Source organism: Esox lucius, chromosome 11 (assembly GCF_011004845.1).
Source record: "Esox lucius isolate fEsoLuc1 chromosome 11, fEsoLuc1.pri, whole genome shotgun sequence".
NCBI classification, from domain to species: Eukaryota; Metazoa; Chordata; class Actinopteri; order Esociformes; family Esocidae; genus Esox; species Esox lucius.
In genome coordinates, this window is record NC_047579.1 from 3,160,592 (window position 1) to 3,182,913 (window position 22,322).

The following is a 22,322-nucleotide window of genomic DNA, read 5'->3' on the forward strand; positions in this document are numbered from 1 at the left end:
ACGGGGCGGTCTGAGTATTTCACAATCTGCTCAGTTACTGGGATTTTCATGCACAACCATTTCTAGGGTTTACAAAGAATGGTGTGAAAAGTGAAAAACATCCAGTATGCGGCAGTCCTGTGGGCGAAAATGCCTTGTTGATGCTAGAGGTCAGAGGAGAATGGGCCGACGGATTCAAGCTGATAGAAGATCAACTTTGACTGAAATAACCACTCGTTACAACTGAGGTATGCAGCAAAGCATTTGTGAAGCCACAACACGCACAACCTTGAGGCGGATGGGCTACAACAGCAGAAGACCCCACCGGGTACCACTCATCTCCACTACAAACAGGAAAAAAAGAGGCTACAATTTGCACGAGCTCACCAAAATTGGACAGTTGAAGACTGGAAGAATGTTGCCTGGTCTGATGAGTCTCGATTTCTGTTGAGACATTCAGATGGTAGAGTCAGAATTTGGCGTAAACAGAATGAGAACATGGATCCATCATGCCGAAAGGGGATCAAACACAGTATTAGTATGGTGTTCCTAATAATCCTTTAGGTGAGTGTAGAAATATCTAAATCGGTAATGCTTCATCACCTGCATGGTTGGAGAAGTATTCATACTGTGGAATCACAGAAATCTATAATTCAGAATCATGTTGTTGTACATCATTGCAATTGTTTTTGTCTGACACTCATTAGCTGTTTCATAGAAATATATAGCCCCTTCTGTACTTATGCTAACCCCTTCCCTATTCCTGCCGACAGAAATGTGTGGGTCATCAGCCCAAATTCTCAAAATCCAGCACTGACCAGAAATGCCCTCCTGTTGATGTTTTATCTGAATGACATATCTCAGAGCTCCATTTTTACATCTCCTCCTTGTTGCCAACAACTGGGATTTCAGTTGTATTGGAGGGAGAAACTGAGTTTTTTTAACTGTAAAGTTGTCTGCTACACGGGGGACAAAAAACACAAGAATACCTGGTGTTGTGTTCCAAACAGTTTGTCTAATCAAAACACCATCACTCTGACTGCATTTCTTGGGTACCCCCCATTGATGATTAGTTGTCTGAAGAGAATATCAAGCGATGATGTGTCTGTATTTAGTCTAAGCTGAAAATGTGAGTTGAAGTAATGCTCATTGTGAGATGCTATTTTTGCACATTTCACATCTATCAGTGTGCATAGCACTGACCATTGTTTTGATACCCAACTGTTGTAACTGTTGTATCAGTAATTGATATATAAAATCTAGTGGGAATTTAACCTTTTGGCCAAATTTTACTCATTACATAGTGCATTCTGATCTATGGTCATCCCTTTCTTCTCATTAAGACTGAACAAATTAGAACTTATAGGTGGAGGAACTTGAACAGACCTACAGAGCTTTCCTCCTGTTATGGCAATATCTCTTGCCTTTTGGGATTTCAAACTTTTCAAATATGTCTCGCTGGCCAGCTTTATGCAGTATACAATTTGCCAATACATTTGTCATTCTGTTTTTATCTACATCCTGTCCTGAACATTTCCTACAATACATTCACTGTGGCGTATAGAATAGTTTTTTTTTTCTGTATGAGTCAATATGTATTTCTTTTCCATTGAGATACATTGTGGCCAATGGTGTGGGCGGTGTAAAATTGAAATTACTCTTAAATATGAACACGTATTAATTGTTGTCAGTGTTTTGAGAGGTACATTTTCTTAAATAATTTATAAATTACATTTATGTCAGTTTTGAAGTACAGTAATTCGTTCGTGTCTTTTATTTGGAAATTGTCCTCATCTTCGTGACCCGGAAGTGTTTTTTAAATGTTGCTCACAAGACGCTGATACGCTGATAGAAGCTGATGCTGGTAAGACGCTCATTGTAGATTCCTGCACAAGTAAAATATTGTAAACTTAATAGTTTGTCCAAGACTAATACTCCATCGAGAATTGCTTCAATGGCTGACGAAAACATTTTCCTTTTCGTTCCGAATTTGATCGGTAAGTTTCTGTTTGAATGTGGCTTCCATTCCAATATCATAGCTAGCTAACCAGCTAGTGAGGATTTTGTTTGACTCCGCCGTTAGCAGTTGGAACGGAACATTTCCTGTAACCTAGTCAATAATAAATATTTTCCATTTGCCTGTTGCTACTTTTGTCATGATATTAATGTTTTGAATTGCTTTAGCGTTAACTGTAACTGTAGAAAAACACCTAGTATCATCAGTTAGTGGTTTAGCTTTTTCCAGACACATGTTATCAACATCTGAAGGCTACCCGAGTAGGTAGGCTAGCATTGTAATTGAGGGCAAGATTTGGGTTGGTTGAAATACTCTGAGCTAATGTAAAATTATATATATTGGTTTTGTAAGCTTGTCTGGCTCGTAAAATGGAAACAAGATAGTCGTTGGAAAAATAGACCCCTCCACCTGGCACTCAACGTAGATAAAAGTATTTGAAATTCTGATAGTATTACATTTATGATTTGTACCCAGATTTAAGGGGGACAGCTCTATTCCACATCTCCATCCTGTCAGTGCTTGGGGCTTCTGATGCATAGCTGCTTTTGACCCATGCCTAATTTAGTGTGCGTGTGCGTAGACAGTGAGGGTATTTCAGAAAGCAGGGTTAACATACTGAGTTAAACCACAACTCTGGGTTGACTGACTCTGAGCTGTCAAACAGGTGGTAACAGTTAGTTCAGTCAACTCTCAGTTAAGTTAACCCTGAGTAAAGCATGTGCATGAGGAGATTAAAAGCCCTCATCATTGGAACGCAGATAACATGACTCATCATGGCAACAGGAGAAAAAGGTCTCGGACCCTGCACTTCTTCCCAGTGGAGTTAGATACATTAATGAATGCACATGCAGAATGAGTATATATTCAAGAAAAAAGCATTACAGTATCCCCAGCAAAAGAATGTGAGCTAGCGTGGCAGACCATTGCTGACCGAGACAATGCGTGAGTATTAATTGGAAAAAAAGTCACATCTCAAGTCTTCCTCTCATTAAACATTTATATAATGAGTGCATGTGGGTGTAACATCAAATGTAAAGTTTATTTATCCAATGCCCCGAATAACACAGCGTCATTGTGAACAGTCACATTCCTATGACGTGGCACACATCTATGTAGTAAGAACTAAGAAATATATAAACCAAAAATATAGCAATAATATACATACAATTTAAACTAGCAATTTTACAGAGAGGAGGATGGGAAATTTTAAACCATATGGGTAGAAGTATTGAATATTATAAATATGAGTGTAATGTGCCTATGAATGGTACATAGAAAATAATATTCTAATGTACATTAAAGGCGCATAGAAAGACATCAGAGCATCTGGAATGTTAATGTGTGATCAGTATGATGATAGATCAGTGTTGCTGTTTAAGGAGCATTATGGCCTGAGGGAAAAAACTGTGAGTCTGGAAGTGTGTGTTCCGATGCTCCAGTAGTGTCAACCAGACGGCAGTAGTGGTGTGAATAGACCATAGCCTTGGTGGCTGTAGTCTATGATGTTCTGTGCTTTCCCAAGGCATCGTGTACAGTAGATGCCTTGCATGGAGGGGTGATGGGTAGTCGATGACGCGCTCCGCAGATTTTGCCACCCTCTGGAGGGACTTGCAATCGGAGCGGCTGCTGTACCAAACAGTAATGCAGCCTGAGGGGATGCTCTCAATGGTGCACCTGTAGAAGTTGGTGACAGACAGTTTTTACAAACATGCCTAACTTCTTGAGTTTTCACTGCTGAGTTTGCTTGCCTTTGACAAGTTGAGGTCATCTGTTTATGCAGGTGCAACTCAACAGGCACAAAATTTACTTGGCAGCAACTGAAGATGAAATACAAATGTATACCTCATACAGGAAAAGTATAATATCAATACAAGCAATTGTGATGCTGTTTAGCCTCCCCTACCTAATTAAACACCTTTCAGTGGCTAAATGCAACATATGTAAGTAGTAAGTGAAATCTTCTAAGGAAAAAATATGTACAATTATCAAAAAGTACAATTCTTTGTTGGCCTATCTGCACATTAATGCTGTGGAAAGACTTCCTATTCACATAATCGCCTTCATTTCCTGAAGGAGCAGTGATAGGAGTATAAGTGCCATCTATGCAGCCAATCACCCCTGGAAACCCTAGAATATGAACTGATGAGTGCTTCATGTTTCAAAGCTTTAAACAAAATACACTGATTACTGCTTAGACTGATACCTGCAATTTTGTGGACTTCTTTTTTGACAAGTCTTGTGGGTCTGTGACTTAGGAACACTACTAAAGTATATAGAAAATGTTTCAGGGCAGGATTCACATCTCTGACAGCCCGACAAGAGATGGTTGCCTCGGACATATGCTCAGCGTCACTGATGTTATACAGAAAACTGCAACACAAAGAGCATGTCCACGATGTATCATAGGAACGTTATGAGGGCTGAGAATATTGTTCAGATAAATAATTGATTGTGCAGAAAAACGGTAATGCTCAAACAGATAATCATTAGGGAATGATAAAACATCCAAGCGGGGTCTGATCACTCTCTCCCGATGGAGATTTCTGCAGAGTATTTGTGCTTCAAGTGGCTCTTCGAGAAAAGGACAGGATTAGTTGGATAAAATCTGCTAGCGAGCAAGTTAGCCTAACAGGGTATGTTTCCGTAGTAACTGACTCAGAGGCTCTTTGAAACCATAAACCCAGAGTTTCCATCAACTATGAGTCAACTAACCCTTGGTTTTCACTAAACCTGCTTTCTGAAATACCTCCACTAACTTCGAACTAGGCATAACTTGACTCACTTGTTATGTCTGGATACCTTGTTTTCTGAGATGGCAAAGGCATCCCTTCAAAGCAGATGGTCTAACTTTAGCTAGGCCCGTTTCTCAAATCTTACTTAATTTGTCCAAGTGTTGTCCAACAGTCAAATGTTTACTTATGTTATGTGTTGTTATATTGGGCTTGAGAACTTTATACAGCCTCTGACAGTCAAGTATGTTTTTATAACCACCTTTTTAACTATTGTCTTTTCTTCTTCCCTGTTCTCCTGTTAGGCTATGCCCGCATTGTTCTGGCTCTGCTGGCCTTTTACCTGATGACATGCTGCCCAGTGCCAGCTGTGTTCTGCTACCTGCTCAGTGCCCTCCTGGATGCCTTTGATGGACATGCTGCCCGTGCTCTGAACCAAGGTACCACCCTGGAATAAAAACTAAATTCATTTCTATGGATAGGAATCAAATCATTTACAGAGGCTATGGAATGAACAAACTTGGGACACAGAGTTTTGGGGAGATGTAGTTTCATTTGGCAAACACTTAATGTAGTTCAGCACCAAACTGTTCTTTGAAAAAAACATAGAAAACAATACAAGTTTAATAAACATTTTATAAGAATGTATGGATGATTCTTTTTTGTATAAGACTTTAAACATAACCCTTAAATGAAAGGGGAAATCCACTAATTAAAAAATCCTTCAGTTGTTGCAGCTCCAAAGACTTCCTGGCCAGCACAAAGAACAGAATATACCACGTATGCAGTGACATCTTTTTGCCTGAGGATCTCCTCTAAAATCACAGATATGTTAATGGCGGGTTGTGCTGTGTCAGAGCAAGTGTATCATTTATTTGGCCAAGTTCACTTGCACAATATGTTCCGTGCTCTTTGCTCAGCAGCGGGGTCTCTTCCTCTGCAGATGCGCAAGAGGTAGGGAGAGGTCGGTGTGCTTAAGACTGGATTGGGCCTTACCCAATTAATCCAATTAGTCATATTAACAAAAAACATTAAACAAGAAGTACAATGTAGCAAGAATTGAAATAATAAAGTAAATAAAAATAGGTACTCACTACCAGTGTTTACTAAGTAACGCATTATAGTAGTCAGACTACTTTTTAAAGGTAACTAGTAACATAGCTCATTAGTAACTTAATTTAAGTAATCCTTTCATAGTTACAGTGGGGAGAACAAGTATTTGATACACTGACGATTTTGCAGGTTTTCCCACTTATAAAGCATGTAGAAGTCTTTAATTTATATCATAGGTACTCTTCAACTGTGAGTGACGGAATCTAAAACAAAAATCCAGAAAATCACATTGTATGAAAATTAATTAGCATTTTATTGCATGACATAAATATTTGATACATCATAAAAGCAGAACTTAATATTTGGTACAGAAACCTTGCAATTACAGAGATCATATGTTTCCTGTAGTTCTTGACCAGGTTTGCACACACTGCAGCAGGGATTTTGGCCCACTCCTCCATACAGACCTTCTCCAGATCTTTCAGGTTTCGGGGCTTTCGGTGGGCAATACAGACTTTCAGCTCCCTCCAAAGATTTTCTATTGGGTTCAGGTCTGGAGACTGGCTAGGCCACTCCAGGACCTTGAGATGCTTCTTATGGAGCCACTCCTTAATTGCCCTGGCTGTGTGTTTCGGGTCGATGTCATGCTGGAAGACCCAGCCACGACCCATCTTCAATGCTCTTACTGAGGGAAGATCTCGTAATACATGGCCCCATCCATCCTCCCCTCAATATGGTGCAGTCATCCTGTCCCCTTTGCAGAAAAGCATCCCCAAAGAATGATGTTTCCACCTCCATGCTTCACGGTTGGGATGGTATTCTTGGGGTTGTACTCATCCTTCTTCCTCCAAACACGGCGAGTGGAGTTTAGACCAAAAAGCTCTATTTTTGTCTCATCAGACCACATGACATTCTCCCATTCCTCCTCTGGATCATCCAGATGGTCATTGGCACTGCGCTGGCTAGAGCAGGGGGACCTTGCGTGCGCTGCAGGATTTTAATCCATGACTGCATAGTGTGTTACTAATGGTTTTCTTCGAGACTGTAGTCCCAGCTCTCTTTAGGTCATTGACAAGGTCCTGCCTGGGCTGATCCCTCACCTTCCTCATGATAATTGATGCCCCACGAGGTGAGATCTTACATGGAGCCCCAGACCGAGGGATATTGACCGTCATCTTGAAATTCTTCCATTTTCTAAAAATTGCGCCAACAGTTGTTGCCTTCTCACCAAGTTGCTTGCCTATTGTCCTGTAGCCCATCCCAGACATGTGCAGGTCTACAATTTTATCCCTGATGTCCTTACACAGCTCTCTGGTCTTGGCCATTGTGGAGAGGTTGGAGTCTGTTTGATTGAGTGTGTGGACAGGTGTCTTTTATACAGGTAACGGGTTCAAACAGGTGCAGTTAATACAGGTAATGAGTGGAGAACTGGAGGGCTTCTTAAAGAAAAACTAACAGGTTTGTGAGAGCCGGAATTCTTACTGGTTGGTAGGTGATCAAATACTTAAGTCATGCAATAGAATGCTAATTAAAATGTGATTTTATGGATTTTTCACAGTTGAAGTGTTCAGTTGAAGTGTACCTATGATAACAATTACAGACCTCTACATGCTTTGTAAGTAGGAAAACCTATCAAATACTTGTTCTCCCCACTGTATATTTTCAAATAATGCATTACTCATTTTCCCTCAGTGCAACCTACATTGCTTTTCGTAGCATTTCTTTTCTATAGTAGCAAGTGGCTGTATAGGATGCAAAGATGGCAGCTCCAGCTCTCTCAGATACAGGTCATGATACACCTACCAAAGCCACTTGCCAAGCACCCATTCATTTCAAAACGATATGTAGCGTCGACCAGTGGTTTGTACAGTGGAAGGGTGAGCTTGGTAATTCTGGCTTGGAAAGCAGTTTACTATTTCGACTACATCGTTAATACCCTAGCATATAACCAATCACCGCGGTTATGTTTTGCTGGGATCTCTTACCTGTTGGACAACTGAAGTTTGATCAGAAATCATCCTCTGTTGGACTACCAAAGTTGATCTTAAATTATCCTCCATTATTTCTAGGCCAACGAATGTTCAATCCGAATGAACACGTAGCTGCCTCTGCAGTGCTATTTTAACAACAAATTACAACTGAGAGCACTCGAAGTGCATAGGGCAGAGGGGCTTGTTTGGGAATCACAAGGGTACACTTTCATCCCATTAATAAACATTGTATTTGTATATGGGAGGTGTTAATAGTGGTCATTTACATAAGCAGAGAAACATTTAATTTTGTCTTACAGGAATTCATTGGCTTCAGAAGTGCAACAGTTGGACATTTTTAAAGCCTTATTTGTAACTCTTTATAGGCTAAAATAACTGCTGGTTCATATTTAGTTTTTGTGATAGTATATTTAATACTGCTTTGTGGTGATTCTGCAATAAATGGATTGTGTTCTTGGAAAAGAGCTGTTTTTATATACAAATTTTTTGTGTCCTGTAGGCACTAAGTTTGGTGCCATGCTGGACATGCTGACTGACCGCTGTGCCACCATGTGTCTCCTGGTCAACCTTTCTCTGCTCTACCCCTCCTACACCTTCCTGTTCCAAGTCAGCATGTGCCTGGACATTGCCAGCCACTGGCTGCACCTTCACAGGTACAACCCTGAAGCGTACCTTCGCGCAACCCTGAAGCGTACCTTCGCGCAAACCATTATACAAAATTAAAGTATAACATTTAATATGTAGGATCACATCAATATAGGGTATCATTACAGAACATTATAGCACTACCTCAGGTACTATCATACTGTGACATTGCATTTTAGTCATTTAGCTAATGGCAACGTTTTTGGTTTCTGGTCAGAATCTCTAACAGCTAGGTTTTCTGCACCTGCACAAGCTCATTACATAACAAAATAGTAGAACATTGTAGCATACCATCAGATTACATTACTGAATAACATCACATCAAATTGTGTAAAATCAGATAGAAGTATAGTCTCTTTTTGTCATTTTGCTGAAGCTCTTATCCAGAGCAACATACAGAAGCAGTTATGGTTAACTGACTTATTTAAGAGCAGGATGACAGACGTTATTATGTTGCCAGCTTTGGGATTCAAACAACCTTTTGGCTGTTGGTCAAACAGTCTTACCACTGGGCTATCTGCAGTGCACAATCAAATAAAATAACATTACACCATAAACTCACACCAGATAGTTCAACGTTTTGTACCTGACCTTCCTACCACACCCACACACCACATCACATAAAGCCTTGGGGAAGTTTTCACATTAAGCTTCCTTAAAATAACATCTAAAAAGGGATTCAATTAGGTTGATTCCCTAAAGATCTCCAGATTTTACTCCATTTACAAAGGGAAAGAATATTATAGGACACTTTCCCATTTAGTAAAAAAAAAACAGATGTGTTAATTGCCTTAACATCCCAAAGTTAATATACTTGGTCGAACCACCTTTTGGCAGCAATTGCATCTGTGATGCATTTTTGGATACCATTCTTAGGAAGGAACATGCATCTCTTCAAAATCCATTCTTGTCCGTCTTTGGCATTCCAATTTATCCAACAGTCACTGGTTTAGGTTTTCTGTAGCCTTATCCAAGATAAATCGTTGTTATTGCAACCAGACTACACACTCGCTTTAGAAGATATAATAGGATTGGTAATGCTGAATGACAGGTTTTCTAAAGCGGTGTGTGGCTTCTGTCTCCAATCTTCTGTTAAAATATATAAAAGTGTGTATGAGGTAGAATTCATTAGCAGTTTTGTGAAGGAAAAGGCTAATTCTAAATTCCAAATGAAAAGAGGTGGCACAGCTGTCTCAACCCCTAGATGTACCAAAAGATTTTCGCAAAAAGAACGATAGGAAGGCACACCAAAATATTTTCATTTTCAGAACAGCGTTTAAGCAGAGAAGGTTATTTACTTGATGTTATGAATGGAGCACAGTTCTTCCAAAACTTTTCCTCTGTCTTAACAGAAAAGAAGCTATGTTGCAATCTAGGTAGGAACTAAAAACATTCAAGAAATGTTCTATCCAGTTAAAAAAATAATTAAGATTAAATTCAACTTTATTTACATTGAACTGTATGAGTACAGTACAACGAAATGCTGTTAGCATCAAGCCAGAAGTGCAAATAGAAGAGGGCAGGAAATGTACACGTATTAAATGTAGTCTGTTACAAGTGGAATGTCTAGATGTGCAAGGAAAGGCAAAGACAGTGCAAATGGCCGTTCTAAATGAGCAGTGAAGGCAAATAGGGGAGAGCAGGAAATGTACAAGTATTAAGTATATGTATGTACTAGTGGGAAATTAATAGTTGTGTGATTCTGACTGCAATCCAGCAAGTTGGGGTGTATGTGCAACTGAAATGCAGGGATAGCAGCAATGTGGTTCCCGATGTAGACAAGTATGTAACAACTGAACTTATCAGACTTTGCAAGGCAGATTCAGAGTCCAGTAGTACTAGGGAGTAATGCAACCAGGTCCCTGAGAGGCAGTACTAAGCGGTGTTCGGGTGGGTATGGTTAGTGATGGGTCACAGAGTTCAGCAGGGTTACAGTAGATGGAAAGAAACTGTTCCTGAGACATGTAACCGCCTGCCTGATGGTATGTTAGGAGGGCAAACAGTTTGTGGTGTGTATGTGAAGGGTCTCTGATGCTGCGTGCCCTACATAGACACCGCTTGCGCTGGAGGTCTACAATGACTGGGAGCTGTGTAATCGTGATGTTCTGGGGGGTTTTCACCACCCCTTGCAGGGCCTTCTTATCGGCTACAGAGCAACCACCAAACTACACTGTGGCGCAGTTAGTCAGAATGCTCTCGATTGTGCAGCGGTAGAAGTTCACAAGGATCTTGGAAGACAGACGGGCCTCCTCAAGAAGTACAGGTGCTGCCATGCCTTTTTGACCAGGGATGAGGTGTTGTGGGACCAGGTGAGGTCTTCTGAGATGTGGACACCCAGGAATTTGAACACTCGCTCCACCTCAGTGCCATCGATGAGAACCGGGGCCTGACTGCAGCCTTTAGATTTCCTTTAATCCACAATGATCTCCTTGGTTTTCTTTGCGTTGAGGGCCAGGTTGTTATCAGTGCACCATGCCGCCAGGCACTCGACCTCCTCCCTGTAGGCTGACTCGTCATTGTCACTGATCAGGCCTACCACCGTGGTGTCTGCAAACTTGACAATGGTGTTGGAACTGTGTACAGGAACACAGTCATGGGTGAAGAGGGAGTACAGGAGGGGGCTTAGCTTGCAGCCTTGTGGAACACCAGTGTTCAGGATCAGGGTGGAGGAGGTGAAATTATCTAATCTGACAGGCTGGGGTCTGTTGGTTAGGAAGTCCAAGAGTTCAGCTTTAATGGCTGGTTCTTTGTTGTCCCTGTCGAAGCGAGCGTACAACCTGCTTAACTCATCAGTGATGGAGATGTCTCTGGCTGTGGGGGTGGCGTTATTAGGCCAGTATTCTGTGAGATATGGACACATTGGAATATGTAAACTATTTTACTAAAATCTTATGAAAATGTTATGAATATCTTTGACAGCTGAATTCATAAGAGATGTTATATTAGGTGAAGTAACATTAGAGTAATAATCCAGGGGGAAAAAATAGCAATACTGTGTTTCAAACTGGTGTCCTTCAGCTCCGCTGACTGGTGCACTATCCACTGCTCCAATCAGGTACATGCCATTCAGGAAGGCAAGCAGTGCCTATATCAAGGTTGTTCAAAAGCTGCACTGTCCAGTTAGGAAGCATAAGTGATTGTGAATCAATGTCACCAGTTTTGGTGCAAATGAAAGTGACAGCAAGGTGCACTGGAGAGGCAACTGCAAGACATCCCCCAAAAATGTAATAGTTTTGCAGGTGGTGGCCACTGACAATTGCTCTCTCCTTATCCTTCCAGACTGATTCTTCTCTAGTTTTGTGTTTTGCTAGTTTCCTTGTCACTACTGGTAGCATGAGGCGGTACCGGCAGCCCATTCAGGTTGTACAGGCAGTCCAGCTCCTTCAAGATGTCACACCCATACATGCCATCGCAAGAAGGTTTGCTGTCTCCCAGTACAGTCTCAAAAGCATGGAGGAGATACCAGGAGACAGGCCATTACGTTAGGAGAGCTGGACAGGGCTGTGCAAGGAGGAACAGGAGGAGCACTGCCAGAGTCCTACAAAATTACCTCCAGTGGGCTACTGGTGCATGTTTTTGACCAAACTGTCAGAAACTGACCCATGAGGGTGATATGAGGGCCTGACGTCCTTTAGTGGGACCCTTGCTCACAGCCCAGCACCGTGCAGCACCAGAATCGGCAGGTCCACCTTTGGCGCCCTGTTCTCTTCACAGATGAGAGCAGGTTCACACTGAGCATGTGGCGATAGAGTCGGGAGACACCGTGGTGACCGTTATGCTACCTGCAACATCATCCAACATGACCGGTATGGCAGTGATGCATATCCTTGGAGGGTCACACAGACCTCAACATGCTAGCCCACAGTACCCTGACTGCTGTTAGGTACCGGGATGAAATCCTCAGACCCATCGTCAGACTTGGGTTTCTCCTGGGTTTCACCTGGTGCAGGACAATGCCCGGCCTCATGTGGCAGGAGTGTGTGGGCAGTTCCTGGATGACAAATGCATTGATGCCATTGACTGGCCCTCACGTTCCAAAGACCTGAATCCAATTGAGAACCCCTGGGACATTATGTAACTGTACATCCAATGTGACCAAATAGTGCCACAGACTGTGCTGGAGTTCACTGATGCCCTGATCCAGGTCTGGGAGGAGATCCCCCAGGACACCATCTGCAGTGTCATCAGGAGCATGTCCAGATGTATTCGGGAGTGCATTCAGGCACGTCCAATCCTCATAACATTTGTTAACTTTTCAGATGACGTCTAGTAGAATCACAGATTTTTTTACAGTAGGGTTGGCAAGACAGACAAAGAAGACTGGTGAAAATACGTTTAGATTAGGGTATGTTGGCTCATGTTCCCAACAAACATTTTATACGCAATATACAAAAATATTAAATTAACATATACCGATCAGCCATAACATTATGACCACCTGCCTAATATTTTGCCACCAAAACAGCCCTGACCCATTGAGGCATGGACTCCACTAGACCAAATGTCAGCAGCAGATCCTTTAAGTCCTGTAAGTTGAAAGGTGGGGCTTCCATGTATCGGACTTGTTTGTCCAGCACATTGGATTTAGATCTGGGGAATTTGGAGGCCAAGTCAACACCTTGAACTCATTGTGTTCCTCAAACCCTTTTTGCTTTGTGGCAGGACGCATTATCCTGCTGAAAGAGGCCAGTGCCATCAGAGAATACCGTTGCCATGAAAGGGTGCACATACAGGTGCTGGTCATAAAATTAGAATATCATCAAAAAGTTTATTTCATTAATTCCATTCAAAAAGTGAAACTTTTATATTATATTCATTCATTACACACAGACTGATATATTTGAAACGTTTATTTATTTTATTTGTGATGATTATAACTGACAACTAATGAAAATCCCAAATTCAGTATCTCAGAAAATTTGAATATTACTTAAGTATTTTTAGAAATGTAGGCCAACTGAAAAGTATGAGCACGTACAGCACTCAATACTTAGTTGGGGCTCCTTTTGCTTGAGTTACTGCAGCAATGCGGCGTGGCATGGAGTCGATCAGTCTGTGGCACTGCTCAGGTGTTATGAGAGCCCAGGTTGCTCTGATCGTGGCCTTCAGCTCTTCTGCATTGTTGGGTCTGGCGTATCGCATCTTCCTCTTCACAATACCCCATAGATTTTCTATAGGGTTAAGGTCAGGCGAGTTTGCTTGCCAATTAAAAACAGGGATACCATGGTCCTTAAACCAGGTACTGGTAGCTTTGGCACTGTGTGCAGGTACCAAGTCCTGTTGGAAAATGAAATCTGCATCTCCATAAAGTTGGTCAGCAGCAGGAAGCATGAAGTGCTCTAAAACTTCCTGATAGGCGGCTGCGTTGACCTTGGACCTCAGAAAACACAGTGGACCAACACCAGCAGATGACATGGCACCCCAAACCATCACTGACTGTGGAAACTTTACAATGGACTTCAAGCAACGTGGATTCTGTGCCTCTCCTCTCTTCTTCCAGACTCTGGGACCTTGATTTCCAAAGGAAATGCAAAATGTACTTTAATAAGAGAACATAACTCGCCAGCAGTCCAGTCCTTTTTGTCTTTAGCCCAGGCGAGACACTTCTGACGCTGTGTCTTGTTCAAGAGTGGCTTGACACAAGGAATGCGACAGCTGAAACCCATGTCTTGCATAAGTCTGTGCGTGGTGGTTCTTGAAGTACTGACTCCAGCTGCAGTCCACTCTTTGTGAATCTCCCCCACATTTTTGAATGGGTTTTGTTTCACAATCCTCTCCAGGGTGCGGTTATCCCTATTGCTTGTACACTTTTTTTCTACCACATTTTTTCCTTCCCTTCACCTCTCTATTAATGTGCTTGGACACAGAGCTCTATGAACAGCCAGCCTCTTTAGCTATTGACCTTATTCACCGCTCCTCCATCTTGAAATCCAAAACGAGGCTAGGGGGTACACTCTAAACCGGAAGTTCATTGACAGAGCGCAGCAGCGGGCATCTGTCATCAAGGCGATACCTGTGTGGACATCAAATCTTTCATGTCTTCCCGAAATAACAGTGGACTATGTCAAAAAATTGGCCAATAAGGACTGCATGATTCCCTGGGCTGTTTTGCTGAAAGGATACAGCAACTGGATCGAGGGATATGTGCACGACGTAGAAGGTAATGCACAGACGATCACAGCTTTTTTTTCTGAAATCAACATTAGTTAACGTTACTTTTAAAGTTAGCTTGTTAGCTAAATAAAACAACAGGACGTGACAACATTACAAGCTGATGCTAAGCATTGTAAAGATATATTAACCACACCAGACTGACTGTTATTTTGAGTGTTAACAATAAATTATTTTACCGACAGTCAAGAGGAGCGAGACAGTCAGTGTGATAGCTAAGTTTTTTCGCTCAATGCGTGCTTAACATGGTTTAGATTAGCAATGGTTATTATCATAAACAGGCACAGATCACGTCTTGTTTATATTTTACTGTAAGACACGGCGGCAGGACGTTAGCTGCCCAGGCTAGTAAAAAGAGCAACAACTTGCTTAAAGTTACCCCCGAATCAGCCCTTCGCTTGTTATAACTTAAAAAGGACCGGTTTGTGGCTAATCAAGTCATGTCTATTTAGCCAGAAGGTTTAGCTAGCTATCTCTATGACAGTTAACGTAAATATGGCTAACGTTAGCATCATAAACTAATGTAAATATCTTACCTTGAAATGGCGGCCGGGATCTCTTCTTATTTTATGAATTCATTCACGGCAAAGTACAGGATCTTTGGGGAAACGATGGAAGGTTTGACCTGTATAGGATTTATTTCTCTTTGAAGAGGTACATTTGGGAACACAACAATGCGGCGGCATTGTAGGTAACAGATGGGCGAGCCAACGTTACTTCCGTACCCCACAGCCTCATTTTGGTTTAAAGGAAGTGACGTGGGTGAATATGGCAAATGACCTTTGGTGTCTTGCCCTCCTTGAGCAAGGTGTCAATGGTCATCTTTTGGACAGCTGTCAAGTCAGCAGTCTTCCCCATGATTGTGTTGCCTACAGAACTGGACTGAGAAACCATTTAAAGGCGTTTGCAGGTGTTTTGGGTTAATTAGCTGATTAGGGTGTGGCACCAGGTGTCTTCAATATTGAACCTTTTCAAAATATTCAAATTTTCTGAGATTTCTGAGGTTTTCATTAGTTATATAAACACTTGAAATACATCAGTCTGTGTGGAATGAATGTATACATTATACAAGTTTCCCTTTTTGAATGGAATTACTGAAATAAATGAACTTTTTGATGATATTCTAATTTTATGACCAGCACATGTAGTCTGCAACAATGCTCAGGTAGGTGGTATGTGTCATCCACATGAATGGCAGGACCCAATGTTTCTCAGCAGAGCATTGCTCAAAGCATCACACTGCCTTCACTGGCAGGCCAGCCTTTGCTTCCCACATGCATCAGTGAGCCTTGGCCGCCCATGACCCTGTTGCCGCTTCACCACGTTTCCTTCCTTGGACCACTTTTGATAGCTACTGAATACTGCAGACTGGGAACACCCCACAAGGGCTGCAGTTTTAGAGATGCTCAGACCCAGTTGTCTAGCCATCACAATTTGGCCCTTGTCAAAGTCGCTCAGATCCTTATGCTTGCCTATATTTCCTACTTTTAACACATCAACTTTGAGGACAGAATGTTCACTTGTTACCTTATATATCCCACCCCCTGACAGGTGCCGTTATAACGAGATTATCAGTGTTATTCCGTTCACCTGTCTGTGGTCATAATGTTATGGCTGATCGGTGTATTTAAGTCACTAACAATATAAATATGTGAATGTGAAGACACTGGATAAATGCAAGCAGCATACCCAAGTAGCCTACAGCTGAAGGAAGTCGAGAGAGGGGGATAAATGATGTGGCGTCAAGGCAAGGATGGAGGAAAAAACTAGGCAACAAGGCTGTAATGTATAGGCCTACAGCTCTGATGTTTTTAATGCAAGTCAAATTAACAAGATCATAACTTTAACTTTATTCAAGACACAGAGGTCCATAGAGACAACACAAAACGTGTGTGTGTGTGTGTGTGTGTGTGTGTGTGTGTGTGTGTGTGTGTGTGTACACTCACCTAAAGGATTATTAGGAACACCTGTTCAATTTCTCATTAATGCAATTATCTAATCAACCAATCACATGGCAGTTGCTTCAATGCATTTAGGGGTGTGGTCCTGGTCAAGACAATCTCCTGAACTCCAAACTGAATGTCAGAATGGGAAAGAAAGGTGATTTAAGCAATTTTGAGCGTGGCATGGTTGTTGGTGCCAGACGGGCCGGTCTGAGTATTTCACAATCTGCTCAGTTACTGGGATTTTCACGCACAACCATTTCTAGGGTTTACAAAGAATGGTGTGAAAAGGGAAAAACATCCAGTATGCGGCAGTCCTGTGGGCGAAAATGCCTTGTTGATGCTAGAGGTCAGAGGAGAATGGGCCGACTGATTCAAGCTGATAGAAGAGCAACTTTGACTGAAATAACCACTCATTTCAACCGAGGTATGCAGCAAAGCATTTGTAAAGCCACATCACGCACAACTTGAGGCGGATGGGCTACAGCAGCAGAAGACCCCACCGGGTACCACTCATCTCCACTACAAATAGGAAAAAAAGAGGCTACAATTTGCGCAAGCTCACCAAAATTGGACAGTTGAAGACTGGAAGAATGTTGCCTGGTCTGATGAGTCTCGATTTCTGTTGAGACATTCAGATGATAGAGTCAGATTTTGGCGTAAACAGAATGAGAACATGGATCCATCATGCCTCGTTACCACTGTGCAGGCTGGTGGTGGTGTAATGGTGTGGGGGATGTTTTCTTGGCACACTTTAGGCCCCTTAGTGCCAATTGGGCAGAGTTTAAATGCCACGGCCTACCGGAGCATTGTTTCTGACCATGTCCATCCCTTTATGACCACCATGTACCCATCCTCTGATGGCTACTTCCAGCAGGATAATGCACCATGTCACAAAGGTCGAATCATTTCAAATTGGTTTCTTGAACATGACAATGAGTTCACTGTACTGAAATGGCCCCCACAGTTACCAGATCTCAACCCAATAGAGCATCTTTGGGATGTGGTGGAACGGGAACTTCGTGCCCTGGATGTGCATCCCACAATTCTCCACCAACTGCAAGATGCTATGCTATCAATATGGGCCAACATTTCTAAAGAATGCTTTCAGCACCTTGTTGAATCAATGCCATGTAGAATTAAGGCAGTTCTGAAGGCGAAAGGGGGTCAAACACAGTATTAGTATGGTGTTCCTAATAATCCTTTAGGTGAGTGTATATGTATAACAATGAAAATAGACTATAATATTGACTGTGATTAATTATAAAGCTTATTTCTTCATGTGATTTCTATATCTTCTAATAAACAATTTTGTTCCTCAATGGCAAAATGTTTTCGGGTGGCTGAGACATGATAAAGAAGGGATGATATGCTCTGTATGCTAGAAGCATTGTGGATCCAATGTGTTCGGGGGCTTGTTAAAACAACCAAGCAGAAACTATAGGCTGGATGCACTTAAATCCAATAAAATGTCTACTAGTCCTGGACAGGCAAAGGAGAACAAAAAACGGGGTACAATCTTACTTAACTTTAAAATAAATTAACATGTATTGCTTGTTTAAAGGTTGCTATTGTATTAGGGAGGACATTGTAGTGTGCATTAGCTGCTCAAGTGGACATGCTGCTCAAGTGGACAACCGGGCAGATTTAACACTAATAGTTTTCTTTTTCTAGTGGCCAGATATTATGTAAAGCATATCACAGCGTCCAGTAGAGCGCGGAGTAGCAGAGGTTGGGGTACTACCTTTGACTAATTTTTAGCCTGGAAAACCCCTGCTTTAGTAATGCGATTTAGTAATGCACTTTAGACAATTCTTTTATTTATAGGCTCCCATTGAGGAAGCTTTGAGGAGAATTCTCAGTCCGCAAACAGAATGTTCAAAACACTATTGTGATTTAACCTGCAGTCTGTGAATAGTGTTTGGAAAGGTCATGTCTTTATCATCTTGGCATTATATAGTTCTGTAAACAAAACAAAAAACAGTTTGAGATGTGCATTACATATTTGAGTAGTTAAAATCCAACCTTTAAACCCTTAAACAATATAAAAGCAAGGTGCCTTTAATGATGGTGTTGGCAGTCTTTTTAAGATTAAGTATTATTATTACAGTTAAGATTATTAAGGTTGTCTATTTACGTGTTGTGATAGCTGATACTTTGGTCTATCAAAATATGTTAACATTTTATTAATATTAAGGAAAATATTTGTAAAGGAATTCAAGAATACCTTTTTTTCTATGGATTAACTGTTTTTTATTAGTCTGAATTTACACCGACTGACTCCTCGTCATATCCAAACCCCCAGTGTGTGTAATTAACTGGTGTAAATTCATCACATCCATCTAGTTCAGTGTTGCTAACATGGTGGGAAACTAATATCCTCTCCTTTTTGCACGGATTTGAAAGAACTCGACATTTAGCAGGTTACATAGGCACCAGTAACATCTCCTTAGCACAAAGGTTAACGCAGAGCTTTAGTCACAAGGATTGTGTGTGTTTAAAGTCCTTTTTAGACCATTGAGATATATACAGTATCTCACAAAAGTGAGTACCCCCCTCACTTTTTTGTAAATATTTGATAATGTATGTTCATGTGACAACACTGAAGAAATGACAGTTTGCTACAATGTAAATGTGTGAGTGTACAGCTTTTATAACAGTGTACATTTGTTGTCCCCTCAAAATAACTCCACACCCAGCCATTAATGTCTAAACCGCTGGCAACAAAAGTGAAAATAGTTGTGAAATAGCCCAAAGTGTCAATATCTTGAGTGACCACCATTATTTTTCCAGCCCTGCCTTAAACCTCTTGGGTATGGAGTTCACCAGAGCTTCACAGGTTGCCAAAACTGTATACAGCTCTGGATAAAATGAAGAAACCACTGCACCTTTTTCTTTCCTTTCCAAAAAACGTTGAAAAGGAAAGTTTGGAATGAGGAATAGAAGCGTTCAATTTGCAGTGGTCACTTAAACTCCTTTTTGACTTTTTTGGAAGAGAAAGAAAAAGGTGCAATGTCTCCATTTTTTCCAAAAGCTATATATGCAGCAGAAAATAATAGGATGAATTGTTAGGCCTCAACTGTTTACTGGTGGTGTATTGACTCAGTTCTGAATTAAGGGAACAATACCTCTCTCATTCCTTCTCTTAAAATTTTTTTCTGACTCATCTAATTTCCCCCCCTTACTTTCTCTCAGTTCAATGATGAAAGGATCCACCAGCCACAAGACTATTGATCTTTCAGGAAACCCCATCCTTCGCCTCTACTACACTTCCCGGGTAAATGAAAATTTGCTGTGCACTTTCACCGACATGCCCATGATTTTTATACTTACTACCCACACACACACACACACACACACACACACACACACACACACACACACACACACACAGGCTGATCAAAATGCTGTCTCCCACAGCTGGTGTTGTTCATCATGTGTATGGGGAATGAGCTGTTCTTCTGCCTGCTTTATGTCTTCTACTACATCGAGGAACCCCATGGTAAGTCACTTCTGTTCTTCATCTCTCTTCATTGTTACGTTTCGGTCATCTGTCAGACACTCTTACCCAGAGGGAATTTCAGTGCATTCATCTTAATATAGGTAGGTGGGACCAACACACAACCCAGCAGTAGTTAACACTGAATTAAGTATCTTTCAGCCAAATATCTTTTCTGGCTCTGTCTTTGTCCTCCACCCTGTCATATCCCTGCCTTTCTCCCTCAGTATCATAAGTTGGCTTATGGTCACGCACAGATTTATGGTTTCTTTGTGGTAAATAGCTGAACATACACAGTTTGAGGAGTATGTAAAATCACGGGACACTGTCTTTCTTACTAGCTCCCTCTCTTTATACACTGCTCAAAATAATTAAGGGAACACTTATATCACACATCGGGTCTCAATGATCAAAATATGTTGAAGATCAAAATCTTTACTGTACATTGTGTAATTTATTGAGAACAAAATGACGTAACAATGGTTAATGGAAACCAAAGCCACATTTCCTGTGTGCCATAGAGGTTGCACTGACAATCGTTCTGCGTTCACTGTCGTTTTTTGCTTATTACTGTTTACATTGTATATATTCTTTTCAACTTTGTTCATGCTGCACTGTTGCTAATACAGTATTAATGACTAGCTCTTTTGGAAATTCTTTCATCATTGAATACAGTCTGTTACTCTACTTACCAGAGCGCTTGCTGTGATTCCTTTGCCCTGCCACCGATTTGATTACAAATAAGCTGACGGAGGAGGAAGAAGAGAGGCACACTTGCTGGTATCCTGTAGAGATCTCAGATGAGATACTGCAATCTGCTATTACCGAGCATTTTACTTGCAAATGTTGAGTCCCTGGACTATAAAATGGAAGAACTACATGCACAGATACATTTTCAGTGGGACATTGCAAACTGTTGTGTGCTAGCGTTCATAGAGACCTGGTTGGATTCCATGGTGCCTGAATCGGCCATTACCCCTGCTGGTTTTCTATCTACCGGTAGGACAGAACTTCAGAGTCAGGTAGTAAACGTCTGGCTTTTGGTAAGGCAGATCACACATTGATTTTGCTCCTCCCAGCCTATAGATAACGGCTAAAACAGGATAAACAGATTTGTCAGGCAGTTCAATGCTGGAATGAGGGATTCATTACCATCAGTGAGCTCATGGACAGTCTGTGGTGCTACTTGGCGGTCTCGGATACACCAATGCATAATGTCCCAGAGGTTCTCAATTGGATTCAGGTCTGGGGAACGTGAGGGCCACTCAATAGCATCAATACCTTCGTCATCCAGGAACTGCCTACACACTCTGACCACATGAGGCTGGGCATTGTCCTGCCCCAGGAGGAACCCAGGGCCCACTGCACCAGCATACGGTCTGACAATGGGTCTGAGGATTTCATCCTGGTACAGCAGTCTGGGTATTCTTGGCTAGTATGTGGAGGTCTGTGCGACTCTCCAAAGATATGCCTCCCCAGACCATCACTGACCCACTGCCAAAACAGTTATGTTGCAGGCAACAAAACATTCACAACAGTATCTCCAGACTCTTTCACGTCTGTCACATGTGCTCAGTGTGAACCTGTTCTCATCTGTGGAGAGAACGGAGTGCCAATGGTGTTGTTTGGCGAATGCCAATCAAACTGCACGGTGCTGGGCTGTGAGCACAGGTCCCACTAGATGACATCGGGCTCTCATGCCACCCTCAGCAGTGATGCCAACAGGGGGGACTAGGCCCTGTGGGGCCCTTTTTGGTTGGCTTAAATTAACCCTTGGGCGGCGCTTTAGGTGCATCTGCCTAATCACAGGCATATCCACCTAATAATGAATGAGTAAAAAAAAACGTTTTTGATGGAGAGATACGGTTTCCTTTGCTGTTTTCCTGAGATTCCGCTGAAAATGGCCATGTGTATTGTGTTTACGAAGCACATTTCCTGGTTGTCGTCATCCATCCAGTGCAACCTAACCCTAAGGTGCACCTGACCCATGGAAGGGTTGCTGATTTTAAAAATTCAGTGCTCCATTGACCAATGGAAGAATGTTGCTAGGCTGAATATAGGTAACTGTTACGTATTCTAGCAAATCAAAAGGACTATGTTGGCATGTCCTTTCGGTTTGCATGAGATGGATAGGTGAGTGTCCGGAACACAGAGAAGGAATGCTAACAACATGCTAACGGAGCACAATAACGGAGCGCACAGACAGGGAAAGGATACGTGTTTTTTTTAACAGCTTCATAAGTATTATTAATAGTAGTATAAAATGGCAAAACGTAAAACACTTTCACCCAATGT

General features: G+C 41.7%; 1 protein-coding gene across 9 annotated transcripts in view; it reads left to right on the forward strand.

The window, feature by feature from the left end:
* The first annotated feature begins 1,807 nt into the window (after positions 1-1,807).
* The window catches only part of cdipt (CDP-diacylglycerol--inositol 3-phosphatidyltransferase (phosphatidylinositol synthase)), a 31,511-nt gene continuing 10,996 nt past the window's right edge, over positions 1,808-22,322 (forward strand). For 8 of the 9 annotated variants that reach the window (XR_002197465.3, XR_004576421.1, XR_002197466.3 and 5 more), the window contains exons 1-5: positions 1,810-1,976; positions 5,031-5,165; positions 8,269-8,422; positions 19,724-19,805; positions 19,949-20,030. Coding sequence is in view for 1 of the 9 variants with exons in the window: in XM_013135725.4 (XP_012991179.2) it covers positions 1,934-1,976; positions 5,031-5,165; positions 8,269-8,422; positions 19,724-19,805; positions 19,949-20,030 (496 nt within the window). In the remaining 8 variants the exon portion in view is untranslated. Of the gene's footprint in view, positions 1,977-5,030; positions 5,166-8,268; positions 8,423-19,723; positions 19,806-19,948; positions 20,031-22,322 lie in introns of all 9 variants that reach the window. The other variant, XR_002197469.3, reaches the window with a different exon arrangement.